This window comes from Botryllus schlosseri, chromosome 8, assembly GCF_051294905.1.
Source record: "Botryllus schlosseri isolate E-star chromosome 8, Bs_hap1, whole genome shotgun sequence".
In the NCBI taxonomy this organism is placed as follows: domain Eukaryota; kingdom Metazoa; phylum Chordata; class Ascidiacea; order Stolidobranchia; family Styelidae; genus Botryllus; species Botryllus schlosseri.
In genome coordinates this window covers 5,736,389-5,747,050 of record NC_137243.1, presented here as the reverse complement: position 1 = coordinate 5,747,050, position 10,662 = coordinate 5,736,389, and the positions used below count along the sequence as shown (strand labels likewise).

The following is a 10,662-nucleotide window of genomic DNA, read 5'->3' as shown; positions in this document are numbered from 1 at the left end:
ATGAGGATATGTCTTCTTTTTACGAGAATACCGAAATGTCGTTTGAGGAAGCCATAATGTTATTTTTTTGGCAATTCGTCCTCTTTTGTTACGTAGATTGTATAGCGAGTACATATAGAGACAACTAGGGCTGGGCACAGTGACTCGAGTACTCGAATCTGAATCGAGTATTAATTTTAATGGTTCGAGTCGAGTAGTAAATTACAATTTTTTCGAGTACCGAAATTATACGCTCCTCTGCACTGAAAGTTAATTTATCAACGAGAATTATAGTTTCGATACTCTTTTCCACTGTGGAAACTTTGAAACCCTTGATTAGCCGTATCGCCGCATACAAAACGTAGTACAAAGCAACGAACATTACTGGGAATCTAAAGTCATTCTCATCCCCCAACATTGTCACAAAGTACAATGAGATCGGTATGGTCGAAAAACATTCAAGTATTTTTAATGTAATGGATAAAAGGCATTATATTATTTGTGGTGGCATAAAAGGTAGGCTACATATTTGAAATTTGACATATTGCATTCTGTTATGACGTCATAATGTGTGATACTCGAATACTCGACTCGACTCGAAGTATAATACGTGATTCAGAATCGAATCGTTCAGGTACTCGATATTGCCCAGCCCTAGAGACAACCCAAAAAGGTCATAGTGCACAGAAATGCATGGGAAATATATGGAATGGAATATAATTGATGCCAAGGTTGACTAAAAAAAGGTCAACCCAACCTAAAGTGGACGTTTTAGGTGTCAAGTCGGAAAAATGACTTTTTTTATTTAGTCAACCTAGTCAACCCTAATTGAACTGAAATTGATTTTTGTTGTAGTTATTTCAAATTCGGAACGCAAGTCAATCTCCAAGTTTGTGCGAATTCGGTTATTCTCATTCTAATCTAATTTGGAAAAACTCAGTAGATATAATTCCAGTGTAGCTAGTATTCTTATTCTAATCTAATGTGTAAAAGCTAACGAAAGCTGACTGTGACGAGTGTCAGCCGAAATATTCAGGTTCGTTCCAATATGAACATACGGTTCGATTGTGTATTGAAGTTATGTACCACCAGGAAGCTCTTCAAAAGCTAAAAATGTTCTAATTGTCCAACTCTGCGACTGGGGACTGTTAAGGAATGGCGGTGAAGTTGTGGTAATCCTGCGTGAGAAGGGGAATTAAAATACCAACATGGTTTCGAATTGTTATAAATTGAAAGTTTCCAATTTGCGTATGAAGAGCACAAAAACTGCAATCCCCCGCATTCGAGTTTGTATTCGAAATACTGGTATGTCGTCTTGTCTCCAGTATGAGGGAGATCGTTGTGGTTGTTGAGATTGATTTGATTGGCGATTTTAACTCAATGGTTTTGTTCGCCATTTTTGCGATAATCGTTCAGGCATTAGATGACTTCATTCGTTGACAGAGTGAAATTGATGACGTCCCTGAAGAGCCGTGGGTGTGTCACAGGGATATCCTTGGTCTGTCGGTAGGATTTCCAATTTCATTGGTGCTTGCGGTGCAAGCTTTTGTTAGTCAGCGCTTTCCCTTGAGGAGTGTACTTTCGACAATCCATTAAGTAGTGTGATACGTCTTCTAGTTCGTTACACCATTCGCAATTTGGAGAATCCGATAAACCAGGGAGATATTGCTTTTTAAGCTACATTTGGACTAATTCTAATATATCGTTCCAGGAACATGGCTCAGATCGAAGTTTACAAAGTAATACCCAATTGAAATGAAAGCTATACCGTTCTGCATGAAATTGCATACATTCGCAAGGCTACCACACGATATGCTAGCAAAAAATAAACAGTGAATTCGGTGGTAATGGCCTGGTATGGTATGGTATTGTATGGAAATACGGTAATACATTGGCGGGGAAATCGAACATTGATCTAAGCCAAGGGTCGGCAACCTACGGCCCGCGGGCCGGATCCGGCCCGCCATGCGAAATCGTCCGGCCCGCGACATAATAATTAGTTATCACAAGAATACGGCCCGCCGTTTCATAATGAGTTTCAATCTGCAGTGCAGCACTGCATGAAAAAAAATGGGGCATTGCTACGATGTAATAGTAGCCTACATCGTATTAGTCTATTGTTACGCCATAAAACGAAGGTGGTTGAAGTAAGAGATGGAGACAGACTAGACTGGATCAGAGCTTATCAATCGGGTGTATCTCGCAACCGAAGGTGTTACATACTTTTTTAAAGGGTTTACCACTCTAACGTGGTGTGACAATAAAGGTGTTCTTCCTTTGCTTCAAAAACGCTTGGAACATCTCAGACGCAATGACGGAATCTCAAACTGTTCAATTATAGATAACTAGCCTCCGTATGTTAGTTAGCCTATCTATAGTTTAATTTTCCAGAAGGCATTGTGTGCCAAGACAAAAAACCTGAATAGTGTTTTGGCCACAATGGTGAAAACTGTTAACATGATTTTTCTCAATAACTGAATCAGTTACGCCAGATATTACTAGAAGCGGAGAATCAATATGGCGATGTCATGCAGGCCTATATCTGTCATGTTCGCTCATTGAGTCAGGCAGCTATGCTTACACGAGTGTATGAACTGAGAAATGAAATAGCAACTTTCCTCGAAAACACAAATATCGCCGACTCATAATCTTGTAATCGAAAATGGGTATCTCATCTTGCTTTCCTGGTACATTTAACGTCACATCTGAACAAATTGAATTTGCAACTTCAGGGGGAAAACAACTAAATACATGAGATGTTGAGGCGCATTCAAAACAAATCTGTGACTCTGGAAATGTCAACAGTACAAAGAAAATTATGCTCACTTTCCTATACTGGATGAGAGAAAACCTAGTACCAACACTACATTTGTAACTGTGATACGAAATTTATCCATTTTGAATAGGCTCTGATTCTTGTTTCATCTGACTTGTTACTAGAAGTTGAAAACCTTTCACAAAGCAAGCTGCGTCAATTGTCACAATTATTCTGTGTTGTTGAATTGTAAATACATGTGTCTTCTGATTGGTATGATTGAGATTGCAGCAATGTAGGATAATATACCGAAGTGTGCGTAAAATATAGTACTAAGAAAAAATCCGGCCCGCCAAAAAGTTGTACACCCGAAATTTGGCCCGCGACTAGCAAAAGGTTGCCGACCCCTGATCTAAGCGAAAGCGTCAGCATGTGATATCCTGCTGACACATATTAGAGTTCACCGTCATCAACGACATATTCGCATTGTAGTAGGGCTGCATGTAAAACAAATGGTTGTTTAAACAAAGGCCTTTTTAAAAAATCAAGTTGTTTAATTATGCCATATTTGTCTAATAAATACTTTCCAAAAACATGTTGTATGAGCCTGCGGACGACGATTACCACCCGATATAGCCGACGTATACGATATGGGATGGTTGGGAGCCTCAAAATAGTCGGTTCAACAGCTACAGTACGTAGATATAGATCATTGGTACGGAATGAATGTTCCGATGATGATGATCGCCGACCGTAAAAATGCTGCAAGACGATGTAGTCCTCGTTTAAGATATTTTTGCTCCGTAAATGACATGGGTTGGAAGCCAATTTATTATATTTCAATTGTGAACATCAATCCACTATGACGTCACGATTGAATATGCGTGACGTCATGACTTAGAAAATAAAAACATATTTTTAACAAGGGCATTGTTTCAGACATGTTTGTTTTAAATTGATTTTTCTTTTAAACACAACCCTATATAGAAGTGTATGTAATGCACCTGGAAGAGAATGGCAATATTCAGGATTTGGCTTATCTCTATGCTAATCATAAGTTACCCCTCTCCCACATCACACAAATGATTTGTATCCTGTACAAAAATAGTTCCGACTTATCATAGGAAATACGCCTTGTGCGAGAGTATACTTGATTCAAAATTACTCAATGAAAACTGGACAGAACATGGAGGACAACTTGGCGATGATTATGTCCCACAGAGTATACTTATACTGATTTATCATTGATATAATAGTGATATCAATATCATTTTTCCAGAAATCAGCTCTTGGGCAATACTGGTGTGAGATATCAACAGAATCAGATGTCAAGTCATGCTCACACCAGGATTTTATTACTTCTTAGGAATTCTCATCATTACGGCCTATACATTTGCACGCACGTACGTCGTATGTACAATTATACATACATGCATGCCCAGACCACATCGCAATTGTTGAAGCGCCAGTTTAGCACAGATTGTTGAAACGTTTATGCTTGCCACCCAGTGTGTTTTCTAATCAGGCTAAACAATGCTGAAGTCGACATACCAGATGAACGGCTGTACGACCGCTGGAGGCTATGTGTACATACAGTTAGTCGATGTGGCTCGGTTAATGAGCTGACGTTGTGCTATAGGCAGGTCGAACGAACGCGGCTCGAATTCCAAATTGTGTGTGGATAGTGAACATCCAGCTGCTATGTGGGATATGCCACGATAGAAGGAATGGCGGATGACGTTGAAAAAGCTCAATTCTGCTCAGCAAAAACTGGATATAAAGCGAATACTATCCGGACGACACTGGCTGTTGTTTTAGTATGTCTTGCATTGCTCAGCACGACAAATTTGCGACAGTACATGAAGAACGACAACAGAGCTCTCGGAAGAAGCTTTGTAAATGCTGGATTAGCGCAAGAAAAAGTACTAGCAAAGCTACGAACGTCTACTGCGACCGAACGTACTGCAAACCAGATTGTGGCTATTCCAACGCTACAAGGACAATGCGAAAACCTACTAGATAACATAACTAACGGGAAATGGGTGGAAGACCCACAAGTGCGGCATTCCTATCTTCGCGAAGTGACTCGAATTCAAAACCATTTTCAAACAGGAAATCAAACACGAGCTCCTGTCCTTTGGCGCGAAGATGGAAAGTGCGGTACAAAAAAGTACGTACATTTATTTGACCGAATTGCATAGAGCACCAACTAGCGGCTGTGTAGGAATATAGTTTCTTTCATCTGTACATAAATAACCAAAGGTTCCGCGAATTTATTGTTCTAGAGCTGCACAGGTAATATTCGTATAATCATTTATATCACGATACGACTGCCAACATGACAGGCCGCATTGAAGAGGTGTTATTGGAAAAATTGCAGCATAACCGAAACGACGTATCACGCTGCCACAGTCAATCGATTGCTTTCCTGAGAGAGAGAGAGAGATATGATATTCTTTTTCGCATGCACCATCGAGATGCTTTGACGCAGGAGATGCGACACGACCGTAAGGTCACCTAGTCTGTCTGTCTTAACTAATTTTGGCGGTCTTTGTTCATTTCATTGGTGTGCTAACAAACATGAAGCACATTTTCTACGCAAAACTTGTCAGACAGAGATACGTTTTGTTTAATATCACCGAAAAGCCTTTGTGACACTGCTTTCTTGACAACTGAAACGCGCCACACGCAGGCATGCCACTCCTGGTTTTTTCCACCCAGATCTGGGTTTTCCGAGCATCACCTATGGGTTTCTGGGTTTTTGTCCTTGAAATCTGTTTTTTTTTTCAACATCATTTTCGTCAGGTTAATTTTATGTTCGAAAATCAATTATATCAGATTTTTAGTAAGACCATAATGTCGAAAAATGCACGAAGCGCAGTTTTCGATTGACTGCTCGATTGCTGCATTGTCGGGGGATTTCGTTGTATTGTAACGGCATAGTCTTGAGAGACTGTTTCACTACTACAATGAAAGGCCTTGACACCATGTGATGGAGCTTTATTGAATACCAATTTCCAGCTCGCAGAAAGTCATGTTCATAAGGCAACTCATTGGAACCGTTTTCTTACAATTTGAATCGATTCAAGACTTGACTGCTATCACTCCAACAAATTTGTCTTGTATCAATAACTAAAGAAGATCTTGGTTGATGGTTGCTTTCACACCTTATTTAACGTCCACTTGCAAAGTAATAATTTCTGTTTATCACGCGAGCTTTTGAAGCGACGCGCACCCATTATTTTCGTAGCAATGTTTCAAAAGGAAACCGACATCTTTTGTGGATTTGCATTGTTAACCAAGCAAAATGCATAGTATGAACTGTCGTAATTTCAATAATATCAAGGGCTAAAACTTAGTTCTACGTCAGTATGACAATAATTAATGACTGTCACTTTCCATTTTCTCAACTATCGTATAGAAATTTGAGTGAAACATAGGATCTGGGTTTTTCTGAGTTTATTTAGCGTCCACATCTGGGTTTTTCCGAAATATTCCAGTGACATCTCTGGCCTTACGTGTGGCTACATTGGATTAGCGAGCACGGAGCACCACACGCACCTATATGGAGTATTTGTGACGAAATAATGATATCATAACCACTTGCTGGTTTCTTTCGTCGGGCAAGTGCGACTGCCGTTGACCAGACTTTTAGGTGCATTTCAGTTACGGCAAGTTATTACGGCTCCTTCGAGACCAAACTCGAATTACGTAGCAAGGCTTGCGGTAGTCCACGTGTTCCACAACCAAACCGCACTTTGTATATCCGTTGACCAGGCCAGGGCACATTGACTTCTTGCAGTAGTGGAATGCGGCAGTGCTACGGTGAATTAGAATATTACACACACACAAAACAAAATCAAATACTAGCCTAGTTTGTCCTATCTAACAATTCAAATCTTACCAACTCATTCCGGCAACAATCCTAAACTAGCGTCATGTATATTTTAACCACAAATTATGCCTGTGGAAAGGTAACTTATAATTACTTAATACTAGGTTTACCATGTTTTGGAAATCCGAAAAGAGGACACTGTTTCAAAATTTTACGTCTTACAATACCGGAGGGAAATCCAGAAATATATGTAAACTTTTTCCTGACTTTGTGGTCGGTTGACTACAAAGAAGGTGAACCTTCCGGCTCAGCTCCCGAAATTGCCGCCTGATCGCTACTTCAGTGCTGATTTACTGTATATCAGTCGAATTCTACCCTATATTTAACTAAAATACCCAAAAAAGAGGATATTTGGGCGTCCTCCGTGGACACTTTGAAAAAAGTCAAAAAAGAGGACAAATCATCTTAAAAGAGTACGTATGGTAACCTTACTTAATACGCTAATCAACCAACATTTCAACAACAAAAAACAGACCAAGAGCATGGCTTAGTGAATACGGATGCCCTGATACTTCTAAATAACGATGGCATGCTATCGTTACATAAGTTTCCCTGACTCTTCCGCTCTTAATATATGCTACATTTTCGTAAAAAAGTGAAGAACTATGCGTTAGCAGGCTAAATGAATATGTAATATGCACAGATCTTGGTTCGGTACTCTCAAGCGCAGTATGTACGAATTGAACCACTTAATTTATAGTTAGTCCTCGAAGCAGAAAAATCATCCTCATTGGCAGCCTCGTGCATAGAGCGTTGATGATATGTTCGGGTAGCAAACCGAACTTAGAACTTGACAACATCCGCAAAATCTTACTTAATAACGGTTACCCTGAACACGTCATCAACCGCGGCATATAGAGGAAATTAACGCAATCCAGCGCAAAAAAGTCAACAGAGCCCACCCAACGGGCAACCAAAGATGTTTATATCCACCTTGGATTGGTCCTATTTCCACCTGCTTTGTAAAACAATTGATTTCCGCGGTCAGTAACTGTTTCGACACAGTAAAAACTAACGTGATTTTTACGACAACGCAACTGCTATCTTCGATACGTCAAGACTTGCTTCCTGCACTTCAACAAAGTAATGTAGTGTGCGAATTTAAGTGCCACTATGATTGTGGTTACGTAGAAAGAACATCGAAACGTTAACAGGAACGCATAAACCAGCACGTCCATAGATTTATCAGAACACGTGCATCACGCTCGGTGAAAGCTCACCCTTGACTCAACCGCTTAAGCTTGACACTGAGCGTTCAAAGGCCATAAATTCTGCCATTGCCAAACATCTGATAGATAATCCCGCCTGTGCGAAAAATTATCAAGACGACAGATTTTCGCGTCTTCGGAAGGGGCCGCTCACACTTTCCTCTGTGTGCCTTGGAGTCGACCTTTATCAAAATACATCAGCCCAAGCTTTGTCAGCAAAAGGAGTTCGTGTACCATCTTAAACTATAGTGCATTGAACGCTCCCTTATTTGATATTTCATTTCATGCTGGGTGACATCATATTTCGAGATACGATTGCTGATATACAATGTTCTTTCCAATTCTCTACTAGTTGCTGACGATTACCCCTTACGAGTGTCAGCCGAAAATATTCTAGTTCATTTCAATATGAATATAGCCTACTATTCAATTGTATATTGAAGTTCTGTACCTCCAAGAAACACTTACTATATCGACTGACCTGATTATTTTTGATTGGCCGATATCATATTTTAGTAGACAGAATAATCGGATTCTTAAATGGGGGCCAACCTCAGCCTGGTGCGACCCGGATTCAACAAACCCTTGCTGCAGTAATGACATGGACGGTGTATGCGGTAACGAATGCGACTGCGATAGGTGACAAGTTATTTTTCGCTTCATAACGCCTTAATTGACTTTTTCCCGTTTTAAATTCAGATGCGTAGATATACGGAAGACGTTACACGCGGAAACCGCTATCTGGGTAACGCGTGATCCACGATGTCAGCTCAAGCGCTACGGCAGAGCGGGAGCTTGCGGCGTGGCGAAACGATTCACGGAGATCTATTTCGCTGGGGATTCCTTCGTCAGAAAAATGTCTCGGGCGTTTCTGTTGACCCTCACTTCGCGACCGTATATCAAGCTCCGACAATCGATAGGTTTCCGCTGCGAAACGACGATCGGGCAGTTCTACTTCGCCCGTTGCCGCTTGACGAACGGTGACCTGGCAGAGCAACTAGTCGACAATCCGCGTTTGTGCGGCGCGGGACGCCTAAAGGTATTCCATTTGTTTCCCAACAGAACCAGCGGATTGCGGATCGACTGGGGATCGCGCACTGCGCGGAAAAAAATGAAGGATTATTTTAACAGATTTCGCACCGTAGTAAGGACGCTAGCAGGCAAACAAGGAACAGTAATAGTGCTGAGTTCCGGCATATTTTTCAACTGCAACGCGACCGATGTGCTATCGCGTATAAAACCCGCGGTTAACTTTCTGAAAGATTTGTATAATGTCACGACCCTCAAACAACATAACGGCAATATCGTTTGGCCTCACATAATATACGCCACCCCCGACATGCCTGGACTTTTGAAGCGTTCAGAGTTCTTGCCACTCCAAAACAGAGACGCTTGTGGTTCGTTCGTCGACGAAGTAAAAAGGTATCTTGACGAAAACGGAATTCCCATATTGGACTTTCGACAGCTTACTACGGGAGTTTATAGTTTTGACGGAACGCATTATGGACTTGGCGTTAACATGATGAAAGTCCAAATATTGCTCAATTACCTTGACACGGTCCATAGGTAGTGATGGTAGTGATAATGCATATTGGTTCGATCCCAGATGGCGTGTTATTCGCACCGGGAGAAACTGATGCTGATGATGAGAGGACCCGCCGCTCCTGTATCACGGGATATATCAATGTGGAAAGTTATGAAATTTTCAAGTGGAAAATGCTTTATTTTTGATCAATCATGGACCCAAAGGAGCAGTCAAGTTTGGTATCTCCGCATGCGCAATGGCTATGCTGTCTCAAGCGCTTCTGTGTTATGATGACCAGTGCGCCCGAAATATCTATCAGGATTTGTAACCGATACCGATATCGAGTAATTTCGGCCGATTTAAAATGTGAAATTTATCTGGTAGAACTTTTGACTTGTGACACTATCGTTTTAGATACATTCCATATGAACTTCATTTATAACATATCTGCAGTAAAAAAACTAGCATCTCCATTTCCAAGGGGTATTAGTATTAAGTATTGAGGAAACGCAACTTTCCCGCATTTTGATCATGATGTGAACTGCTATCGTCTTTACAGTTCAGTCCTCCCGCAAGTGAAAACAGGGAAGAACTGTAATACTTTACAGACTTAGTGAATCGGCAGCACATAGCATTGTCTTAAAAGGGCAAAGAACAGGGAAGCAGAAAGTGAACAAAGCACAAAAAAGCCAAAGTGATGACTATTTTTCTTTAGTCGTTACGCACTGTTGTTAAGGGACCGCGCGGTGAATTGGTGAGTGCGCGCAGACACGTTAATAATTAGATGGAACATTGCTGCTGACCTCGACATATCAGATTTTGAGCCCTCAACTCACGGCTACATAACCACATGCAGCTGTTTCACGCATCTGATGCGGGTTGTCGTAGCTTCGAAGCATAGTAAATGTGTATTGAATGTGTAGGTTTCATGAAATAAAACTTCTCAGCTGGTCACTCGGTAAAGCAGATTGGGAAACATTCAGAAATAATGTAGGTACCAATAGTCATTCAGAATCGAATGCTAGTATTGATGCCGTTGTAAATGAATTCACGGAAAGCATTCTCCATGCTTCTAGTATATCAATTCCTATGACTCGCAACCAGTGGTGGCCTTACGAACGGGGGGGGGGGGGCTGGGAGAGACTTACCGGGGGGCCCCTATAAGTATCTAACCGCCAGACCCCCCTTTCCCGCGGTAAGGTTTAGCTGCTGGATTCGGCTATGTCTATTATTGTATGTGTCTAAGGATAGACTACATCAAGACTAAGTAATTCTACCGGATGCAGAGACGTGATGATCA

At 41.1% G+C, this 10,662-nt stretch overlaps 1 protein-coding gene across 1 annotated transcript; it reads left to right on the top strand.

Moving 5' to 3' along the window:
* Window positions 1-4,334: 4,334 nt before the first annotated feature.
* LOC145445492 (uncharacterized) lies at window positions 4,335-9,835 on the top strand. Its single transcript, XM_080323678.1, has 3 exons — window positions 4,335-4,904; window positions 8,354-8,476; window positions 8,537-9,835. Exons 1-3 carry the CDS (start codon window positions 4,462-4,464, stop codon window positions 9,405-9,407), a joined length of 1,437 nt encoding a protein of 478 aa, XP_080179804.1. The 5' UTR covers window positions 4,335-4,461; the 3' UTR covers window positions 9,408-9,835.
* Window positions 9,836-10,662: the final 827 nt, after the last annotated feature.

Coding starts and splice junctions, on each gene's coding strand:
- LOC145445492 (XM_080323678.1), top strand. CDS start 4,462: ATGGCGGATGACGTTGAAAAAGCTCAATTCTGCTCAGCAAAAACTGGA. Junction 4,905..8,353: donor GGAAAGTGCGGTACAAAAAA/GTACGTACATTT, acceptor ATCATATTTTAG/TAGACAGAATAATCGGATTC. Junction 8,477..8,536: donor AACGAATGCGACTGCGATAG/GTGACAAGTTAT, acceptor TTTTAAATTCAG/ATGCGTAGATATACGGAAGA.